Source organism: Pseudopipra pipra, chromosome 19 (genome assembly GCF_036250125.1).
Source record: "Pseudopipra pipra isolate bDixPip1 chromosome 19, bDixPip1.hap1, whole genome shotgun sequence".
Classification (NCBI taxonomy): domain Eukaryota; kingdom Metazoa; phylum Chordata; class Aves; order Passeriformes; family Pipridae; genus Pseudopipra; species Pseudopipra pipra.
The window spans coordinates 1228549-1251725 of record NC_087567.1 but is presented as its reverse complement, the minus strand read 5'-3'; the positions used below and the strand labels follow the sequence as shown (position 1 = coordinate 1251725).

At 50.9% G+C, this 23177-nt stretch overlaps 1 protein-coding gene across 8 annotated transcripts in view; it reads right to left on the bottom strand.

The window, feature by feature from the left end:
- Positions 1-23177, bottom strand: part of DNAH9 (dynein axonemal heavy chain 9) — a 192266-nt gene that overhangs the window by 137298 nt on the left and 31791 nt on the right. For 6 of the 8 annotated variants that reach the window (XM_064675620.1, XM_064675619.1, XM_064675616.1 and 3 more), the window contains 14 exons: positions 21187-21339; positions 20125-20250; positions 19257-19496; positions 17892-18052; positions 15799-15955; positions 14550-14654; positions 11989-12146; positions 11535-11673; positions 9924-10211; positions 8982-9192; positions 6629-6756; positions 5460-5568; positions 4659-4806; positions 2534-2708 (listed from right to left, as the gene is read on the bottom strand). In XM_064675620.1, the coding sequence (XP_064531690.1) occupies positions 2534-2708; positions 4659-4806; positions 5460-5568; positions 6629-6756; positions 8982-9192; positions 9924-10211; positions 11535-11673; positions 11989-12146; positions 14550-14654; positions 15799-15955; positions 17892-18052; positions 19257-19496; positions 20125-20250; positions 21187-21339 (2298 nt within the window). Of the gene's footprint in view, positions 1-2533; positions 2709-4658; positions 4807-5459; positions 5569-6628; positions 6757-8981; positions 9193-9880; positions 10212-11534; positions 11674-11988; positions 12147-14549; positions 14655-15798; positions 15956-17891; positions 18053-19256; positions 19497-20124; positions 20251-21186; positions 21340-23177 lie in introns of those variants that run through there. The other 2 variants (XM_064675623.1, XM_064675624.1) reach the window with 2 other exon arrangements.

Genomic DNA, 23177 nt, shown 5'->3' with positions numbered 1-23177 from the left:
TTTTTCCCAGCTGGCACACAGGGAATGGAGGGTTAAATCCTCCAAAAGACCCAAGAAAGCTGGACTCATACAGGTCATTCCATGGCCACGAGGTGTGATGGCACCAAGGGAGCACCATGCTGAGCTTGACCAATGTTTATCCCTCCCTGAAATATCTGCTCCTTGGCTGGAAGCAAACAAAAGGAGTCCAGCAGATGTTGTTGGTTTAGCACTGAGGAACATGGACAAAACACACTGGGACCCCAGTGAGCACCTGAGCATCCCCTGAGAACAGCAGGGGGAACAGCTCTGGTGTCAGGTTCATGGAGAGACCTCCACATATTCCAGACAACACGCAGCCTACCAGACACCAGGTTCGGCTCTCTGAGCCCTTGACAGCAGTGTCCTGCCACTGGGCAGACCCATAGGCAGGACAACAGGCTTTATCCTCTGACCAGGAGATGTGACCACACAGCAGGCCCCAGCAGGGACCAGGCAGGATCAGAGTGAGCAGCTCCAGCCGATGCCAAACGTGCCTCCAGCAGCAGTTTTGCAGACACTGCCACTGATCCTATGCCACCTGCTGAAAGCCTGGGACTCCAAATCTAGGTCTTCACATACCACACGTGCCCTCAGATCCCTCTACAAGCACTTCAGGTTTCTCCTGCCTGCCCTGAACCAATCACGTGAAAAATCTCCAGCCTTCCTAGCCATCAGTGTGGAAACAGCAATGCCAAGGGAGGTTGGGAAGGCATCCTGCAAGCACAGGCAAGTACACAGCCCACTGCCCTCTTGTCTGTTATCACTGCTAACAGCTGGGAGCTATAAAACAGCAGCAGCTTTTCCAGTTGCTTGGAAATCAAGAGACAGCCCTGCTGTGTCGAGGCCACGTGGCCAGAAAACAGGGCAGAATGGGACATGGGCAAAAGGAGATGCCCACTTCCCTCCTGCTTACAAGGCATCAGGGCAGAGACAGAGGCAGCAAAACAACCCTGCCTCCCCCAGGCAAGCCTAAATCTTTCCCAAGATCCCTGTTGTTCACGTGCTCCAGCTCCCACAAGGCAGCTGTGTTTCAGCCCAGCTGGGATTGCTTGTGCTTCTCCCACGTTTGAAGGACCAGGAGCTGGGAGGGGGCTGGAAATGTGCAGTATCCAGTGCTGCCTCCCAGGGATACCTCCCTGGCAGAGATCACGTCCACCTCCTCTAATGAGGACAGATGGATTCTGGGCTGACAGCTGCAATCAATCCATGGGATGGATGTGCTATGGGAAGCAGCAAGGACAGGAGGGCCCTGTCTCCCTCTGCCCCATGGCCAAGAGAGTGCTTTGAACGTCAGAGGTGCCGCTAATAAACCACAGGCTGATTAATCCTCACAGCCCAAGAGGAGCTTGATCTCTGGATTGTGCCCTCCAGAACTCCTTTGTATCTGGATTGTGCCCTCCTGGGCTATGGGCATCCATCCACTGTTGCAGTCCAAAACTCGGATACCCGCAGAAAAAGAACTGTTAGGGTCTGTGTGGTAAACCTGGGGCAACAGAAGCTGAGAGAAATCACTTAATCTGAAGACTTGACCTTCCTCACAAGACCTGTTGATGTACAACCATGTGGATTAACCTGGCTCCTGCAGCAGGATAAGGAAGGACTTTGAGATGAAGTTACCAAACCGTGTTGAAACCCCTTTGTTTTCTTCCCCCTCATGTAATCCTGGTTAAGGGAAATATTAAGCAATTGTGTAACTGTAGCAGAAACCTGTGTAATCCTCTAGTTAATGTAAAGCCATCCCCTAATTAACACAACTCGTCCTCCTCATTATCATGTCCAGCCCCCAAGACCCTTAAATTGCACTCGCTTGTTCAGTAAAGTATTCTAGTTTTTGCCCCCATATCGGGGATCATCTTAGCTTTCTGGACCCTTATAATCCACCAACACCCCAACCAAGCCCAGCTCCTCACTGCAGAGACCCCCAATAGCTGCTCACCCAGACGGGAGGTCAACCTGAGAGCTCCAACCACCCACCTCAGCCTCACCAGCACGCTCAGCCAAGGGTGTTCCACTTCAGGGGGAGCACAAAGCCCATTCTGCTCTGCCCCATTGACCACCTCTTTCTTGTGTAATTCTACCAGAAACTGAGGGCAGCCAACTCTCAGCATCCACCTAATAACAGTCAGAAACAGGTTTGGGCTATACCTGCACATTTCCCTGCACAGTGAGGTGGGTGGATAAGGCTCCACTGACGGATTCATCTGATCAGTCTGTCTTAATTTGATCACATTATGCACATCCACACACCGCTATAAATTAGCCGGATGTTTCTTCCCAGTGAAATGTTTCTTCATAAGCAAACATCCCCCCACCTCCATCCCATGACCCCCTAGACATTCTTTGGTGTTACCCCCTGGACAACAAGGCCTTTAGTAAAAGGGATTGTTCAGTTGAGGTTTCTGGGTCAAACACCATCACTGACACAGCATTGGGTCTAGGAAAGTAGGAAAAAAAGAAAAAAAGAAAAAAGAGATCTGTATGAAAGATGCTGATGTGGCACCTCCCTTCTTACCTGGTCCTGAAACATGGATCCACCAAAGGCCCAGACAGCAGCAAAGACAAAGTAAAGCTCATAGAGCTCCTTGGGACAGTCAGAAGGTGTGTTCTCCTCAGTCAGGAGGCATTCCAGGAGGTAACACAGCATCTGAACCATGCTCTGCTCAGGAATGGGAATAATCTTCTTAAATCTAAGGGATGAAAATTGAGAGCATGGGGAATACAACTGGGTGAAACACCAGGGTTGCTTCAGCCCAAGAAGGCAAGGCAGGAATGCTTTGTCAGAACATCCGTATTTTCCTTGTCAGCAGTGTGGATCTCATTCCCTTTTCCTTGTCTCATTCCCCGGAACAGCACTAAGGAGAACATCCATCCCTTCCCTGGGCCCTCTGGCACTGGCACACACACACATAATAGCAGTAATCAGAAGTTTCAAGCATTTTAAAACTTTGATCCTCTTGAAAGAAGTAAAATGGAAGAGTTGCTGAAGGCAATGATTTCCTGGGAACACGAGGAGTTGAAAAGCGGTCAAATAGAGGAGTAATAAAATCAAACCTTTCATCTTGCCATTTTACATTCGTTTAAGCTACACTTACAGAATTCCAAACTAATACTGTAGCAGCACTGAAGTCCTCCATAAAGTAATTACAGCTATTTGAAAGGTTGGTTCTACAATTTCTGAATTAAGCAAGCTACCAAAATGCTCTGCTCAGGGCTGCTGCAGCTAATCCTGGGATTTCATGGGCTGACACAATGATCAGCAAAGAGGGTGGGAGGTGTCAGATGGACTTTGCTGCCAACAGCTATAGCAGCTTGGGCACCCAGAGAGCAGCTCCCTAGCAAGATTCCCAGCTCCCACTCCCAAGGAACACTGCCTGCACTAAAGCAGCTCCTCCTGACCCCTCCCCGTTGGGGCTGACAACTGAGTTGTACATTGACTTTTCTTCTTTTTTTACATATATATATTTTTAATGCAAATGCAGCTATGGGGAACAAGCAGAAGATGGGAGAATCATACAATCATAGACTGGATTGGGTTGGAAAGGACCTTTTAAAGGTCATCTAGTCCACCCCTCTGCTATGGGCAGGGACACCTTCTACTAGCCCAGGTTGCTCCAAACCCCGTCCGCCCTGGCCTTGAACACTTCCAGGGATGAGCCACAGCTTCTCTGGACCAGCTGTGCCAGGGCCTCACTACCCTCACAGCCAAGAATTTCTTCCTAATACCTAATCTAAATATCCTTTCTTTCAGTTTAAAACCATCACTCCTTGTCCTATTGCAACAGGCCCTGCCAAAAGGTTTGTTCTCTTCTCTCTCACAGGCCCCCTCCAAGTACCAGCTGCCTCCCTCAAGGTTTTTGGATCTCTCCTTTGGCCAGTCCTCACCACTGTGTGGGTCAGAGAGCTGTGTCCCATCATAACAAGCAAGAACTGTGGTCTTGCCCAACTTCTCTGTGGGCCCTACTTTGACGGTAACTCAAGCCAAGGAGTACCAGGACCCCTTCAAATATCCAAGATCTTCATGTTCATCAGTCTGGTGTCCAGCCAGGAAACATGCCCAGCTGGATGCTCACACAGACTGACTTGATTGTGTTCAAATGCATCAGGAAACAAATTCAAGAGAAGACTGCCTGGAGAGCAATCCATCCTCTTCTACAAACACCAGCTTCCTTCTCATCCCCAAGGGGCAGGAAAAGACATGTGGCAAGAAAAGAAGTGGGGAGAGGATAAAAGAGGATCTGCTCTCTCCATCTTCCACACTGCACATGGAAAACTTCCCTTCAGCAGTGGTCTAAATCTGCTCTGCTGAAAAATAACTTGTGGAGTTAACTCAGGTCTGGGTTGACACATCAGGAGACTGGAAAGACTTCCTCTTTAGGATCTCCTGGATTAACTTTCCAAGAGATACAGAACTGATACAAGCACAGAATCAAGTCACTATCCAGTGAGGAACAGATGTGCCCAGACAAGGATGGGCAGGAGTGTCAGCTGCCCCCTCACCCTGATGTTCCTCTGAGCTGAAGTCAACGACCCTCAGGGCTCTGGGGACAAGGAGAACACTGGGCACACATTACACAGAGCACAGCCCCAGCACAGCTGGTCTGGAAAGTGGTGAGTGAGCCCCTGCCTCCAGGTGGTACCTTGTCCTGAGGGTGTCCAGGCAGACTGGCAGGTACTTGTCAAACAGGATGGTCAGGTTGGCTCTCTCAGACTCGATCTCTCGCCGGTCAATCCAGCTGCTCACCGGGGGATTCCAGCCCAGGTCTGATGGGTTGATGTACAGGATCCCTTCAGGCCCAGAGGAAGAGAGAACATACAGTGAGGACACAGCAGAGACCACAATTTCCCAGCAGAATTTCTCAGCTACTTTCACACAACTAAAACCCTGCCAGACACACCTGGTGCCCCATTACCTGCTCCCTCCTCTTGCCCCACTGCAGAGTAGAAACATTAAGAGTGAAGAGATGGAACTCAGGAAACCAGAACACTTTTCATGACTCTGCCCCAAATTTTGAGCATGATCTTGTCTGAGGCTGGTTATTGCTCTGGGCCCCAGACATGAGGAGACACCTTCATTCCCTTCTCCCATGAACCTCTCCAACGATCAGGAGCATTTTGGGATAGAGACTGGCCCTCTCCTCATCCATCAGAGCTGTGCAGGAGCACTGTCTCAGCAGTGCTGGAGCCATGGTCACACATCAGCAGTCAGAGCACTCTGGGTACATTCCCAGCATGGTGACAGCTCCCCACGTGGATCCAGGGTCAGGATCCTCAGTTTGTCCATGTGCTTCAGGAAGCGACCCTGCACACCAAGGGCAGCTGTGCTCCCAGGCTGGGAGCTTTCAGGAGGGACCAAGCTGGCCAACAAAAGGCTGACTAACAGCACTAGATTCTGCTTGCTCCGTGCAGAATCCCAGGGTGGGACTCACGCCGGGACTCACCCGCCCTGGACACGGTGGCCGGGGTGGCCGAGCGCAGGTGGCTGATCTCAAAGAGCAACCTCATCGTCGGGTTCAGAGGGATCCTCTCATTGCTGGCCAGGGTCAGCACCTGCATGTGGCACACAGACAGACAGACAGACAGACTGAAGCTCGCCCAGGAACAGCCATGAAGAGCATTCAGCCCTTGGCTGCTCAGCCCAGCTTCCCGAGGAGCTTTTTGGCAAAGGGCTGCAATCCCAACACTGTGACCAGCACTTCAAGGGAGGGGATTCTGCCCCTCTGCTCTGCTCTGATGACACCCCACCTGCAGAGCTGCCTCCAGCCCTGGGGGCCCAGCACAGGAAGGACATGGAGCTGTTGGAGTGAGTCCAGAGCAGGCACCAAAATGTTCCAAGGGCTGGAGCACCTCTGCTATGGGGAAAGGCTGAGAGAATTGGGGTTGTTCAGCCTGGAGAAGTCTCTGGGGTGACATAATTGTGGCCTTTCAGTACCTGAAGGGGCTCCAAGAGAGCTGGAGAGGGACTTCAGACAAGGATCTGGAGTGACAGAACAAGAGGGAACAGCTTCAAACTCAAAGAGTAGGTTTGCATTAGATATTAAGAAGGAATTCTTCCCTGTGAGGGTCATGAGCTTCTCTGGGCAACCTCTGGCACAGGTTGCCCAGAGAAGCTGTGGCTGCCCCATCCCTGGAAGTGTCCAAGGCCAGGTTGGATGGGGCTTGGAGCAGCCTGGGCTGGTGGAAGGTGTCCCTGCCCATGGCAGGGGGATGGAGCAAGATGAGCTTTAAGATTTCTTCCAACTCAAACCATTCTGTGAGTCTATGATATGATTTCTAACAGGCAGTAGAATGACCCTTCTCCCTCAACCCAGAATCCACAGCACTCCCTCGGGGTCTAGAATTATGCCCCTAGTCTATTCTTAAAGGGCCTGAAGTCATGTCAGGACATTCATTATTACTCACAAGCAACTCTCCAGAAAAGGGAAATTCCAATGAAAACAAACTCTGAGCTATTTCCCTCATGCACCATTTCCTTTATGCAATATTGTTCGGTCTACCTGAAGGAACACAATTGCATTATTCCAGGAGGTGTTATTTCAGCACCTGCATTTCTCCTGGGCTGAATCACACCCAACAAGGAATACCTGCTGCTTTACCTTGTATCCATTACCTTATTGTCATCCATCACAGTATTAAGAGATTCAATCCACATTGGATCAATATCTCCATCCAGTACCATCCACTTGGGACCATCATGTGTGAGGTTGGCCAGCTCTCGCATGATTGATGAGAACAGTCCTGGGAAGGTGACAGAATATGTTGATGAACACTGAAGTTGTCACCTCCTTTAAAAGTTTTTCTAAGAAGTTACTAAAAATTATGCCTTCCTCTTAAGCTTTCATAACTCTTTACATCTGTACATAAATAATACTATATCAAGATATCTTCTTTGAAGAAAAAAGCCATTACCAGTTATTATCACTGAAAATGACTGCAGACCTACACAGGCTTCATTCCCACTGCAAATCATAAGGGATAAGAAAAAAGAAGAGTAGATATTCAGAGACAAAGGAAGGCATGAATTACACAATGCAGAGAAAACCATCTGAATATGCCTTGGAAATTCTTATAATTTATTTCTTTTTTGTGATTTGAAGTGTATCAGGGAAATCAAGATGCATTAAATGCTGGGTCGTGGCTTTAGTGAGATTGAGGGGAGAACAAGCACAGACTGACATTGAGTGACAGAACAAAATGTCAGTGAAATCAAGGAGACAGAGAGGATACAGTGTCTCAAGGGGAGTAAATAATGAATGTTAAGAAGAGCAAGAAGCTGGGAATAGAGCAGCAGCACTACAGGGCAAATGAGAGCTCCACAAAACCAGCCCTGTCCTCCACAGGAGGAAATACCTGGGGAAAGGCTGGGCTGCATGAAGGAACAGCAGGCAAACACTAAAAACAGCCTCTCTGATGGTGAATTGTGACAAGCCCTCTCTTTTTTTTCTCCAGGACAAGCTATTCCCTTGTGATCCAGGTCAGGAATGGCCAGTGGTGTTACATGACTGAGATAAAGCTTGCGTATAACAAATGCAGAACAGCTCATCAGACACAGGTACCTGATTCTGAGAGCAGGTCAAAAAGTAACACTTCCCTGGCTCTGCCTTGACTCCATTCCTCACGTTGGACTTGACTTGGCAAACACTCCAACACCATTAGTGTCAGAACAGCTCCTGTCTCAGAGTATCAGTGCTTCCCTCATGGACACCACGATGGCAGCGGGGAGGGAAGAGCCCCTCTCCCAACCTTGTGCATCCACACCACAGAGTGGCCTCGGGATTTAAAAGGAGAGTTTGGTTCTACAAAAAACACTTTTAAGATTCCCTTGTGGGACCTTTTCCCACCTAACATGTACAGACTCTCCAACTGCTGGCAATGAAACGAGTGACAGGATGAACCGGGGAAGAGGAAAAGGAGGGGCTGATTCATAAGGGAACACATCCTCTCGTCAGGCTGTGGTGAAAATGGCCTGGCTGGTCTTTGACATCAAGAAACAACATTTTCAGGAATGGTTAATGCAGACAGTATGTGCCTTGAGCCCTCAGGGAGGAGTCCTGTGAGTTCTCTTGAAACATTAGAGGCTTGAGACCACTGGGCACCCACCTGCCCATGTCCCTCCTGCTTTCCAGTGACACCCACAGTCCCTGACCCTCGTTCCCCAATGCAGCCCTTCTGCAGGGCTCTGTATCCCACACTTCCCTCTGTCAGTTTGATTTAGGGTCCCCAGTAACAACTAAAAAGAAATTAACCCTGGCACTGGAGGAAAGCAGGGGGCAGGAGGGGCTGTGGCAGGGCCTGGGGAGGTGGTGGCAGCTCATCTCCTGGCACAGCTCTGGCCCAGGATGATTTATGGTGACATCCTCCCACCTCCCCCCCCGCCACCTCCCAAACCAGCCACACATGGAATCAAAGCTGCCTTTCCAGATTAGTCACAACCCAACGTTTTCACTCCAGAGCTCTGTAATCTTTCAGCAGGTTTTAAACGCTCCACTTGTCCTCCTCAGGAGCAATCAGGATCAACAGCCTGGCAAATGCCATGTGCTAGAGGTCAGACAGTGATAGTGCAAAAACACCACTCAAAGGTCTGTGAGCGTGCTATCGGGTGTGGAAATGTGGGGATGGCACATTTTGGGGGGCCCCAGTGCACACCATAGGGTAGGAGGGAACTCTCTTCCATCACCAGCCCAGCCCTGAAAACCAACCTGCCCCAGTTAGGAACTGGGAAATGCTGGTGTTAATGGACAGGATAATTATCCTTATGGCAAAAGGATAAATTCCCATTTGATAACCAAAAAGCTAAACCACCCTACATGTCCTTTCAACAGCAACCCCTCACATGGCTGGAGCAGCACACAGGCCCCTGGGCTGTCAGACCTGGGTACAGAGGACTGGCCATCCTGCTGGACTCAGAAGGTCCATTAAAAACATCCTTTTTATCCCCAGATTCAGCATGAAAAGACATTTACCATCTTTCCACTCTCTTGTTGCTGGGTTAATGATGCCAAAAAGCTCATCGTTGGTGACTGCCTTGGGGTTGAGGTCTGTCCACACAGGACGTCTCTTCATTATCTGGTGGGTTCTGTGCAGGGATCTCATCACCTGGGACTTGCCCGTGCCTGCGTTTCCCACCACGAACACGGAGTGTCGGACCATCAGCAGCTCCTCCAGCTGCACCACCTGGGAAAACACACTCCCACAGCTTAGACAAAGATGCCAAACTGAAGTTCAGATCTACAAAACCTGGTCTAGTGGAAGGTGTCCCTGCCCATGGCAGGGGGTTGGAATGAGATATCCTTGAAGGTCCCTTCCAACCCAAACTATTTGGTCTTTCTGTGATTCTATGAAATGAGCTCTCATTGGGCCTCTCCTTCAGAAAGCTGTGACCCAGAGACATAAATGGACTTGATACTGAGTTTGTTTTGCTCTGGGCACTCTAACTATGATGTGTGAAATCCTCAGTGGGCAGACAAACCTCCTGGAAATACCATCTGACAGCCATCATCTGAGGAGCCTCTGCTCTCCAGGGTGCTCTCCACATGTGCATGAGCCTACAAGAGTCAGTTCCTTGGCCAAGTCAGGGATGAGGCAGTGCTGGTTTTAGGGGCAGCTGCAACTGCATTAGACCCAGCATAGCTGACTCTGTCCTACATCAGGGTCTATCTGCAAGGGGAATATTGTGGCTGCTCTAACCTTGGAAGTCTTCAAGGCCAGGTGGGACAGGGCCTGGAGCAACCTGTGTCCCTGCCCATGGCACGAGGGTGGGACTGGATGATCTTTAAGATCCCTTCCAACCCAAACCACTCTGGGATTCTGTGACTGTGCAGAGCCTTCTTTGTAGAAGCAAAGAGTGTTGAGAAAACCCAACTGATTTGATGCTTGTGTAGGCAGAGAACATCACTTGGTCTCACTTTGAGCACAAAGTTGTCCTCAGGCTGCAGCCGCAGCTCCAGCACAGCCTGTCTCACCAACGCCTCGAAATCCAGGTCACGCTTCCGAGGCACACCCAGGGCAGGGAACAGATCCCCAATGAGTCCCATGAACACGGGCACATCGTCTGTCACGATCTTGGGGGTGTTGAAGTCACGCAGGGAGCGCATCAGAACCTGCTCCTCGGGGCGCTCGGGGTCGGCGCGTTTGAGGGACCCGGCGACCACCAGCACGGACTTGATGGCACGGAGACCCCAGTCATAGTGATCCTGCAGGGGGAAGGGAGAAATCAATTAAAAAGAGTTTATGAGCACCATGCAAGTAAGGAACCAGCAGCTCCCAGCTGCCAGACCACTCAGCTACAGAAATACTGAAAGTCAAACACACGGTCACAGAATATTCTGAGTTGGAAGGGACTCACAAGGATCTTCAAGTCCAACTCTTCAGTGAATTGCCCCTCCAGGGATTGAACCCACAACCTTGGCATTATTTGCACCAGGCTCTAACCAACTGAGCTCATCTCAGGGTTATCTGTGTTGTGGCCAGAGACCTCCACCAGCCTGAGTTACCTGATCTCCATTTAAGCAGGTGAGCTTCCCATCAGGGACAGTATTAAAGAGTCAAATAATTCAGTTGTTCAGGCTCAGAGCTGGCACTAAGTCAGCAGTAGGATTTGCATTCCAGAGACCTAAGCAATTTTTTCCCCCTAGATCACAAAGCAGTTTGCTTGGCCTTTGTGCAGCTTAGGCAAGGCCAGCCAGAGCCCTGGATCTGCAGGAGTTACTGAGCGGAAAGGCTTGTTAGTCCATTCTGAGGCCCCAGACACCCAAGGTTCTCCATCCTCCCCATCACGAGGCTACGAGGCACATTTGGTCCTGGGGAAAGTCCACCAAGCAGACACTGCTCAAAAGGAGTCCCAAAGACGCCTGAGAGGAACTCAGGCCAACAAGCAACTCTTTTTATTTCTGCTCTGTTAAGACCTGCAGAGCCCAGCCTGACAGCTGAAAGCTTTGTGTAGGAGGCCATGGCTCCCATCAAGGCCTCCAGGGCACAGCACAAAGTTTCTGTGACAAGGCAACCCCACCCAAGTTCATGCTGCAATAGCCAAGATCAGGTTTTCCATCTGGAATCCTGATTCAACTCATTACTGGACCCAGATTTGATCTGTGCAAGGAAAAATCTGATTAACTAGAGTTTTGCACTGCAAATGACCCTGTTATCAACACCTGACATGACAGGGAAGTGTTAGGTTGGACTCAGAGAGGGATAGTCACCATAAACCCCTTGCGGCAGGAAAATCAATAGGAGCCAAGAGCCTGGAAAGCACTGAATATCACCCCAACCATGGTGCCATTTGGGCTCTTTGAGAAATCTCTCCCACTAATGTAGTTGGTCAAGTGCTTTTGTCCCTGCAGATCCTCCAGGAAAGCAGCTTGAAGATCTGATGACCACAAACCTTCCCTTCTCCCAGCAGCTGCCACCAATGCAGTCAGTAAATCGAAGCTGTGAAGCTTCAGTCATGGAGGTGTGTGGCAGAGTGTCACATTCCTGATTTTGGGAACGCATAGGCCCAGGCACAGCAGTGAGCTCACCTGCTTGGACAGGAGCTCTTTGCAGAGCTGGTAGAGAGTGATGAATTTCCTGGCCAACACCCGGGCCTCGATGAACCCCTCGGCCACCAACATAATCTCACAGATCAGCTCAAAGTCTGGCACAACCATGGCACAGGGCCTGGGGAGACAGGCAACAAGAGACTGCAGAGCAAGTACTGACAACACATCTTAAGGGCAGTGGGTCTGGAGCTTTATCTTCCAGGTCTTCTCCAGGGAGGCAGGTCACACACTGCCTTTCCCAGGCCCTTTATTATCACAGCTCCTTTGCCCTCCCCGTGTGTTCCCAGAGCCAGGCTTGGTGCACAAGGCTGAAACTATCTGTAAATCCCCAATGCAAGTGAATGTCCCAAGAAAACAAAGCCAAACCTGGATGTTCCAAAGGACAATTTCTGCCACTCTCATAACACAGGTAACAAACTTGATCTCGACTCACCTGAATAGAGCTTTCAAATTCTCAGGTAGTTCAGTTCGTCCTGCATAACCAGGGTTCATGGTGATGAAAATGCCTACTGAGGGGACCAAGTTAATGTCTTCTCCAAGGAAATTGAAGGATTTCTTCTTCTCCCGTATGGCATCCTGCACACTCTTCACCTGGGAACCAAGGCAGTGCTTAGTGCTGCTGTTCAGTTACGAAACCCCCCTAGACTGTTGTCCCTCCCGTTGGCCCATGACAACTGGGGATTATCACTGCTCTGGTTTGGTTGTTTACTGACCAAATAAAGCTTTATACACTGTTTAGAGCAAATTTGTGTGGCAATATCAGTCTCCCATCACCATCATCTCCATCAGCACATCTCACAGCAAAAACACCCTCAAAGGCTAAACCAGCTCTTCCAACTTCCCAGTGTAGCAGGAGGCCAGAGCAGAGGAGGGATGCAGGGCTGTGCAGGCACCCACAGCACAGCCAACTCCAAATGTCACCCCAAGAGTCTCACACAACACAGTCCCTGATTCCCTCACCCACCTTCACCCCTCCCCACACTGCTCCTCATGACAGCCCAAACCCTCCTGTGCCTGCTCTGTTCCTTGAGCAGGCCCAGAAAAGGAGCTGCATTTCCCACGAAACTTGGCCTCGGCTCAATTGCAAACAGATCCCTTGATATTGCTTTTAACGGCTTTGGGACATCAGATGCCTAATTTAAAACCAAACCCACAAGGCAGAAGCTGGAAGACCTCCCCTGACACCTTCGCTCACTAATATTGGCTGGTCTGCTCTATTTGCCTGATGGCAGCTTTGTTCTTCTCACTCCCCACTTTCCAAAGGAGTAAATTCACTACAGCCAGATCACTTCATTCCCCACCTTCCAGCAGGAGAGTCCATCACAGCCAGATCACCTTGCAAACAGCACTTGAGCGAGGGAGGACTCCCTCTGTTCACTGCTCTCACCTCGCTGCTGTTTGCCATCTTACAGTTAAGCAATTAATGGAGTCTCTCTGTAAGGCCCCACATGGACATTAAGCTGCATGACTAAGACAGCCAATTAACCATCTCCATGGTTACCCTCCTAAGAGCAGGCAGGAGAGGAATGATGGAATGACAGCCGTGCCTCCGACACAGCTCCAGCCAGGAGCCAGGGCATCATTAGCAGTTGAGTCATATCTGGGCTTCTTTTGTTCAGCTTCCCTTTTTATTTTAAGATCCTCAAAGACGTTTTTCAATGACAACTTTAAACTAGAACCTGATGGAAGGGAAATGGAGAGGGAATGGCACACAAACTCATGTACCCGCCGGGGACTTCTTTGGGACATCATGTGGGCTACAATGATGAGAGAAAGAGATGAGAGGAGTATGGAGTTCATGGAGGGGTTCAGAACAACTTCTTTGACCAAAACACAGAAGTTTAGAAACTTTTGGGTTCTAGATCTTTCTCTCTTCAGTGAGAGGGGGTCTAGGAAAAATTCATAACCCAAAACCTGCACTCAGCTAACACTTGGGTCCAGAAGAACTCGGATCCAGAAGTCCCCCAAGACTCAAAACCTTCAGTTCTGCCCATGTGGGAGCTGCCTGAGTCTGGACAGTGCAGTTGCCATTACAACTCCTCTGGCAGCTGATTTACCTGGCATTTTCAGCAGATTCCCATGAGATTCAGGATCTGGACAAATCCCAGATCCAGCTCTCCTTCAAAACATGAGCCAGAAGTTGCAGGAGGGCCTGCTCTCATCCTGCTGCCCCGTGGTCATACCTGGGCTGCCCAGATTTCAGCTCCCGCCAGGAGCGACTCACACCCATGGGGCTTTCCTTGGTGACCCCTCCTCATTTCCTGGACAGGGGAGTCTCCTCCCATAGTTCTTTCCCCTCTGTAAAACATTCCCAGATTTCCCAATGGGCCAGTGAGGGGAAGGGAAGGAAGGGAATGAAAGGAAGGAATGGAAGGAAGGGAAGGAAGGGGAGGAAGGGGAGGAAGGAAGGGAAGGAAGAAAGGAAGGAAAGAAGGGAGTTCCACACCCTGGGGACAAGTAAGCACTAAGAAAATGACTCTTGAGTGTATTCCTGTTTGCTGAACATGACCCACAGCCTGTGCCTGACTGGAGGCAATAAGTAACCCCCAGAAGTCCAGCAGCCCATGGATCTGCCCCAAACATCATCCTCCCCTTCACAGAAACGGTTCCCCAGGTGGCATTTGCAGCAGCCATGAGTCAGGGCAGATCTCCTCCCTGCAGTGATACACTGAGATTATCCCCCAGCACATCAATGTCATGAGTGTCATGCTCAGGAGGAGCAGGTAGAGACATGGTGGGTGCTGATCTGGGGAAAAAGCTGTAAAGAATTGCCTCCACACAAATGCTGTGACTGGAGGAAGAAAAGAAATGGCAAAAATGCTTGCAGTACATCACTGCTGCATTTTGTCCATGCTGTGACATTCATGTGATTAATCTCAGGATATATCCCTCAGCTGCCCTCACAAACTGACACTGGCAACAGGCACTTGCCATATTTACCCTCATACCAAAGGCTGCAGCACAGCTCTGCCTCATTTGTATTTATTCACTTACCTGGACAGCAACCACCGAAAGCACCTCAACTGAGATCCTGTTAAATTCATCAAAACAGCCCCAAGCTCCCGTCTGGGCAAGGCCTTTGTAAATATTCCCACAAGACTGAAAAGAAAAAAAAAATAATAAAATTACAAGAGTAAAATCACAAGTGGAATCAACTTCAGCAAAAAATGGATTTTATTTCCCAGCCTGTTTATTTATAGCAATTTACAGCCTATTGTGGGTATTTAGGAAAGTGCATGGGAGCAGCAGGCACAACTCAATTACAATATTTATAGCTCTACACAGTTTGCCTCTTGATTTTCTAATTGCCCTCTCTGACATCTCTGTGTTCCAGTTCCATTTAAAGGTCAGTGGGCTGAGTTACTGATGGCCCCCCTTCAGGAGAGACCTGAGCTGGATAAAATACAATTCAAAGCCACAAACCCACTGCACCGTGGCAGAGCACAGGGCTCAGCCCCACAAACCCAGTTCAAGGTTCAGCACACTTTGGCCCTATCCCAGGAGAGGATCCTGGGAAAACCAGGAGAGGTCCTTCCCTAATGGCAGCCTGGAGTGTGCTGAGAGGAAATAGCCGGGATGGTCTCAACTGAACAGGTCAAAATTTTCAAAGCATTTCACATGGACTCTACCTCCAGAAAGGAAGGGAAGGGAGCTCAGCTTGAGTCTCTACCTCCTGAAGAATCTTGTGTAAGTCTTAGAGGAGAAAAGGGAGGAGGAGAAAAAGGTGTTTAGCAGAAAGGAACATAGCAGGGATCTGAGGAGAGAATCAATCTAAGCAAACTCAGCTGGATTACCCTCATCCTTCAGGTTTCATCAAGCCCTGAGCGCCTCCAGCCCCACATATTCAGCCTGGAGGAGCCTGAGGGGAGACCTCAGTGCAGTTCCACCTTCCTGGGCAGGGGCAGAGGAGGGGCAGGGACTGAGCTCTGCTCTGGGGGGACCAGGGACAGCAGCCAAGGAAGGGCTGGAGCTGTGTCAGGGCAGGCTCAGGTTGGATCTCAGCCAAAGGTTCTTCCCCCAGAGGCTGGTTGGGCACTGCCCAGGCTCCCCAGGGCAGTGGGCACAGCCCCAAGGCTGCCAGAGCTCCAGGAGGGTTTGGCTGATCCTCTGGGGCACAGGGGGTGACTCTTGGGGATGGGCCTGTGCAGGGCTGAGGATTGGACTGATGATTCTTGTGGGTCCCTTCCAGCTCAGCACACTCTGTGACTCTGTGACACAGCCCTGTGGCCCAGGGCAGCAGTACCTGGTGGTCCATCTGCTCGGAGCAGTTGAACACGTACACCATCATGCCCAGGGCTCGGCCCAAATCCTTGGTTGTCTCCGTCTTGCCGGTGCCCGCAGGGCCCGCGGGGGCTCCGCTCATGGTCAGGTGCAGGGCCTGGGTCAGGGTGATGTAACACCTTCCAGGGTGAAGGAGGAAGGAAAAGGGAAAGAGACTGAGACTGGGTCCCACAGGTCACTGTTGGGCTGCAGGGACATGGCACTTGGGCAATGAGCTCCAGAGAGCCCTGAGCCCTTCTTGGGAAAGCTCTGCATGAGCAGGGCCCATGTACAAGCTGAAAGTCCTCTTAGGCATTAACAACCACCTCTGCCCTGCTGTGATTTCCCCACAGAATCATGGAATGGTCAAGGTTGGAAAAGCCCTCTAAGGTCACCAAGTGCAACCATCAACCCATCATCACCACTCTGTGCAGCACTAAACCATGTCCTCAAGTGCCACATCCATGTGTTTTTTGAAACCCTTCCAGGGATGGTGATTCCACCTGTTCCAATGCTTGACAGCCCTTTTAGTGAGGAATTTTTTTCCTAAAATCCAATCTACAATTCCCACAACGCAGCTTGAGGCCATTTCCTTTCATCCTTGTTACCGAGGAGAAAAGCCTGACCCCCACCTCATTACAACTTTTTTTCAGGGAATTGTAGAGAGTGAAAAGGTCCCTCCTGAGTCTCCTTTCCTTCAGGCTAAACAATCCTAGTTCCCTCAACTGTTCCTTAAATCCAAGAAATACTCATCTTCCACTGGGGTCTGCCCAACCTCTTCACCTCCAGGCTGTGCTTTCTCTGGAGCCTCACACCACTCATTGACATTGGGTATGTCCCAGATAGTATAAAGAAAGATCAGCTTTCCTGAAAGACCTTTCTCTTGCTGCCCAGTGCTCTTCAGCCCAAAGGATCCCACTCCCCACTATGGTTAAATGCCTGCTCTGATGGCCTACAAATGTTTCCACCCAAGGCTGCATCAGGTCCCAAAGCTACTCTATTGGGCTGATGATGGACCCCAGAGAGGTGCCCACATGTGGGTGTCTGCACCCCCTGTACAAGCCACAGAACTATGGTCACCATGGCCAACAAAACCTGAGAGTGCACAGGGGCTTGGTTTAGCTGACTAACGTGGGGTCTAGAGCCACCTGAGATGCTTATGGCTCCTGAAACATCACAGAGAGTGGAAAGATATGACAAGGGATCCTCAGGAGACTTGCACACATCCGGACTGGCAGCTGAAATCCAGGTAGGACAACTCAGAGCATGTCACATCATCCCAGGTATCCCCACTGAGACAGGTGAACCAAGTGGCAAATGCCTCCTCAGGATGAGATGAAAGCTTCTGGACTTCACCAATCCTGCAGGGTGTGGACACCTTGCCCAGGCAGACACCCACAGTGAGCATCTGGGAGTCTAATCCCACCCTGGGATCTGAGGCACAGACATCCCAGGGGGCAACACCATAAAATCCCAAACCAGGTGTCCAGAGAAGGGCAACGAGGCTGGGGAAGGGTCTGGAGCACAAGTGCTGTGAGGAGAGGCTGAGGGAGCTGGGGGGGCTCAGCCTGGAGAGGAGGAGGCTCAGGGGAGACCTTCTCACTCTCTGCAACTCCCTGACAGGAGGGGGCAGCCGGGGGGGGTCGGGCTCTGCTCCCAGGAACCAGCAGTAGGACAAGAGGGCACAGCCTTGAGCTGCACCAGGGTAGGTTTAGGTTGGACATTGGGAAGTTCTTCCCAGAGAGAGGGATCAGCCCTTGGAATGGGCTGCCCAGGGAGGGGGTGCAGTCCCCATCCCTGGAGGGGTTTGAGCAGAGCCTGGATGTGGCATCAGTGCCATGGTCTGGGTGACAAGGTGGGGTTGGATCATGGGTTGGACTCAATCTGAGAAGTCTTTTCCAGAATCTGGTTGATTCTGTGATTCTGTAACAACAGGTGAGAGTTGGAGCTCTGCCACAGGATTGCAGGGACACAGACAAAGAACCAGAGGGGTGTGGGTGTCCAAAATAAACCCCTCTTTAGCTGGCAGCTCTTCCTCCAGCCACGTGGCTGTGCTGGTGTTTCCCAGGGACTCACCTGTCGGTCAGGGGGGTGATCACGAGCCGAGGGGTGTTGCCAAGGTACTCATAGGAGTACAGGAACTGGGCATCACAGATGTTGGCAAAGCAGTGCTGCTCCTCGTCTGACCAGCGGTGCCGGAGCTGCGACAGCCACATGAATGCCTGGGCATTGTCCACCTGCAACGAGCCCACAGCCACCATCAGGGGGGCCACACACAGCTCAGGGACTGCAATGGAGCTGTCACTGGGGATGGACTGGTCACTGCAAAGGCAGGGGGGTGAGCAGTGTCACCTCCCCACTTCCCATCAGCAGAGGGCAGGACCAAATTAGCAAGCACGTCCATGGGAGAGGAAAAAGTGAATGTCCAAGAGACAGAGCAGCACCAAGAGTCCTGGAGAGGAGATTTAAGAAGCAGCATGGCATGAAGAGGCTTCAGCAATGCAGGGTGAGCAAAGGGGACAGAGGCTGCTTAGCCAGGGAAGGGGCCTCAGACAGCACTAGGGGACAGGGGACAAGGAGCCATGGCCAGCACTCTGCACGACCAGCAGCAGCCCTGCAGGTGGACAGACAGACACCTGCATCCCAAACTGGACCAAGGCACCATCAAGGCCAGCTGTGCCTTGAAGCTGCCTCTGGGAGGACACAAAGGAGGGTACAGCCACAACCCAGCACACCCAGGGCACCTTCCCACCCACCTGCAGAGCGGGACATGAAACAGTGTCAGGGACATTGGGATTAGATGGATGGAGCACCTCTGTTATGAGAAAAGGTTGAGAGAATTGGGACTGTTCAGCCTGGAGAAGAGAAGGCTCCTGGGTGACCTAATTGGGGCCTTTTAGTGCCCGAAGGCGTTCCCAGGAGAGATGGAGAGAGATTTTGGACAGGGCATGTCACGTTGAACAGAGTGACAGGACAAGGAAGAATGGCTTCACATTGACAGAGGGCAGGGTTAGGGATATCGGGAAGAAATTCTTCCCTGTGAGAGTGGGGAGGTCCTGGCACAGGTTGCCCAGAGAAGCTGTGGCTGCCCCATCCCTGGAAGTGTCCAAGGCAAGGTTAAACAGGGCTTGGAGCAACCTGGGCTAGTGGAAGGTGTCCCTGCCCATGGCAGGGGATGGAATGAGAAAAGCTTTAAGGTCCTTTCCAAGCCAAATGATTTCATGATTCTGTGATGACAGAGCAGTGGGGGGGGGGAGCAGTGACAAACAAGGGAGTCCCAAAGGGGTACCTCTGGCCCCACACCAGAGCAAGGGAGCTATAAAAAGAAGAGCCATGTGCCTCCCACTGTGTCAGGCAGTGATCTGTCTGTACCTGCTCTACCCCTCCATAATCCCCACTCCTATGCCCAGCACGGGACCAGCCTGAGCTGTGAACACCAACCTTCTGCGCAATCATCTTTGCCACCACATCCCGTGCGTGCACGTCGATGGTGCAGATGGTCATGATCTTCTGCCTGTCACCCTTGGAGAGCTGCCCCAGCAGCATGGTCACCAGGCTGTTCAGCTGGGCCACCTGCTTCTTGTGGTACTCCTTCATGGCCTTCTCATAGCCTTCCTTCATCCTGGCAAAGGCAATCCCCACCTCGGTTGTCCACCAGATCTGGGTGCAGGAGAGAGCCACCTGGAAAAACATTCTGCCTCAGTATCAGGGAAACACCAGAGCTTCCTCACATTTGAGTCTCTGATCCACAGGGAGATCAAGGATGAAGCATCTATGACATAAGATTAAGTATTTTGTCCCACAGTGTCACAGCACACAGGACAGGGGGGACCTGTCCCATGACATCCATTTAACACCCTGTCAGGGGCAGACACATTTAGCAGCTGCTCCTCAGGAAGTGAGTCCCTTTCCCATGTCTGACAACATGGGAGGCTGAGCTGGAGACCATGAGGCTGCCAGAGGGGCATCAAAGGGGCCCTTTCCTCTCATCAGGCTTCATCCTTTGTTCTGTGGCACCTCTCACCTCTCCGGGTGTACAGGCTTCCCATGACCCCCAGGATGCAGCAGCCACTGCCCAAGTCCTGGGACTGCATCCTGCCTGGAGCTCCAATCAGAGCACAGAGCTCAGCCTGGGAATCCATCAAGGGATTGCCAGGAGAAAGGAGAACTCGCCCTTCCTCCTTCCTGGACAGCACAGCAGAGGCCAGAAACATCCCCAGCCATAGCCAGAGGCCACAACTGAAAGCAGAGAAGGGCAGGATGGAAGGGGAAGCCACACCCCACCTTTCCCAGGAGCACTGGCAGGTACCTGGGCAGGGTAGTCAAAGAGCCATTGCTCCCTCGGCTTCTCCTCGTAGGCCGTGACAGCCGCCGTCATCTCGTCCCTCACCGTGGCCCTCATGGTGTCCAGCAGGTGATTGAGCCACACCTCGACCTGCAGGAGACACGAAACCTCAGGAACAGGTTTGCTCCTCCTGGGTCATGAGTGGCCCAGGGAATGGGAGCAGCAGCTCAGCTCTGCAGTCCAACACGCCTCTGTCCTCCTTTGGACTGCAGGACTCAGCCAGTTCTGCTCCTGCAGGATCAGTATCTCTTTCCAGACACTAAGGGAACCCGGCAGGTTTTGTGGAACTCCAGCTTTAGGAGGAACCAAAATGAACTCCACTGAGGAGCAATTTAGTTCAGCATGTTCCAGCTCCAGGCCATGACAGAGTCACTCGTGGGACTGAGCACAATCTGCCAGCAGCAAGAGAGAGCCTGGGAACACAATTCCTGCTGAATTTAGTATTTCACAGGCAAAGCCCTCGCTGAGAGGACAGTTTAAATGCCAAGCTCCATCACCAGGGAGCTCAGAGCTGGTATTACATACTTTAGCTTCTTATAATAGTCCATGGAGAAAAGTGCAACTACAGGGACAGAAAAGCTGAGCAGTAGTTTGATTCTTAAATTTTGCACTTCAACTCATCCTATGAAAGAAGAAAGATCTGGAAAATGGGAAAAAACCCTTCTCTTTCCAAAGGTAGCCATGCAGAGGCACTATGGAATAGCTTAATCTACTTTCAATATGCTTCCCTTTTCCAACTGAGAGGGTAAGAGTAACTCTCAAAACATCTTAAAATAATTAGAATAGAAAACCCCTCCTTTGCACTGTGGGCTGGGCCACCTCTGCCCCACTTAGTGAGGATCCATCCAGAGTGGGCCTAGAGCTGTGGTGTAAGGAGGGATTAAAGTTACACAGCACCTCTTCCAGATTTTCTCATTCATAATGGAAGAGCAGTGAAGCTCTACAGTGTCTTGGCCATTGATGCCACCCAAGGGCAGAAAAGCAGATTCCACAGAGAGTTTGAACACACAAGGCCCTCACTCTCACCTGCCCACTGCAGTCACAGGGTTCACTGAAGGGGACATATTCCTCCTCTCTGCTGTACATTCCCAGGCCAACCTTCATTACCTTTTGCTCAGAGTCCACTTGGAATTTCACCTTGGCCAAGCTGTCAAAAAGTTTGGAAAGATGACGTTGCACCTGCAAAAAGAATTGTATAAAGTCACAGAGACAGGACAAGCAGAACTGAGGTCACCCTGCATGTGACAGACACAGCCACGTTCACAAAGCAAGGACTTGGAACAGCACTTGGCAGGACCACATCTCCTCACTCATTGCCATTATGCTGCAGTACAAGCCTCTTGCTGTCTCTCTCAGTACCTCCACCTATTTCTATCTCATTTAGATAGACATGCCTTAACAAATCCTGAAACTTCCCCCACAGGAGAAAAGCTCAGAAACCATTCAAACATCACATAATTCTCTAGTCCCAATTTCCCTTCATGTAGTGCAGAGAGATCTCCATCCATTGCTCCACCTCAACCTGTTCTCAGCACACTGTGGAGTTTTCATTAAGAATCTTTCTGCTTTTTCCCTCCTAGAAATCAATTTTGCACTGAAGAAAAGCCCTGGATTTTCCTTCATGGAGAAACCAGATTTCTATTTCTGCCTAAGACATAGGATAAACAGCTCAACATCCCACACAAAACCCCCACCTTGACCAAAAACACTTTTCCAGAAGGAACAGAATGATTCAGTCCTGTCCTGTTCACACCTGGATGAGTTTGCAAAGCCAAGGGGGAGACACCAGAAGTGCTGCTGAGGCTCCCAACACCAGCAGAGCAGTTCACTGGTGCTTCTTCTAGAGCAGGACATCACATCCACCTGAATCCCTGTGTGTTACACACCACTGCAGCAAAGGCAGGCTTCTCCAGGACTGGTGTTCCCATGGGAAGGGTAGGTCCCAGAGCTGTCCCAGCCAGGTGAAGGGCCTTGATTTGAAGGCGTGTGAGGGCACTGAGGGCACTTGGTGTGTTCAGCTGGAGAAGAGGCTGAAGGGAGACCTCACTGCAGTTCCAACTGCCTGGGCAGGGGCAGAGGAGGGGCAGGGACTGAGCTCTGCTCTGGGGGACCAGGGACAGCAGCCAGGGAATGGCTGGAGCTGTGTCAGGGCAGGCTCAGGTTGGATCTCAGCCAAAGGTTCTTCCCCCAGAGGCTGGTTGGGCACTGCCCAGGCTCCCCAGGGCAGTGGGCACAGCCCCAAGGCTGCCAGAGTTCCAGGAGGGTTTGGACAACACTCTCAGGGACAGGGTGGGATTGTTGGAGTGCCCTGTGCAGGGCCAGGAATTGGACTCAATGATTCTTGTGGGTCCCTTCCAGCTCAGTTTGTTTTATGATTCTGTGACTTGTTTGTTCAATTCTCACTCACTGAGCCCCAGAGGATTCCAACCTTCCTCATGAGGTGGACACAGCTCATCAATCTTCTTACCTGTGATCAAGCAGGGCCCAATCCTGGAAGATGCAGAGTGGATCAAGAAGCAACAGGCACTCAGCCTCCTCCCAGATAAGCACATCTGCTTTCAAATCTCACATAAACCATAGAAACCTTTTCCTACATCTGGAAGTTTCTGTTCAGCAATTCCCAGTGTCCACTGCTAGCCCCTGGCCAGTCTCAGGGCTTTGGCTGTGCTCCAGCACTCAGAGCATTCCTGCCACTGGAGCCTGGAATACCCCTGACTCTGCCCCAGCTCAATATCCAGTTCAAGCGGATAAATATCATTGTGTATTTAATCCTCCTTTAGGAATTATCAGGCTTTAAAACTACAGTGGAAAGGCTGAGAGTGTATCCAGGTATGATCCCACTTGACATTTGCTTTGATTTTACTGCAAATAGTTTTGAATAACAGAAAGAGCCAGGAATTTCTTCTAACTCCACAGAGCATTTCAGCACAGTAGTTTTCCTCTGCTTCCTGTGTTTTCTTTCTCTCCATTTAAAGTATCAATCAGCTGTGTATTTATGACACTCTGTGGGCTGAAAT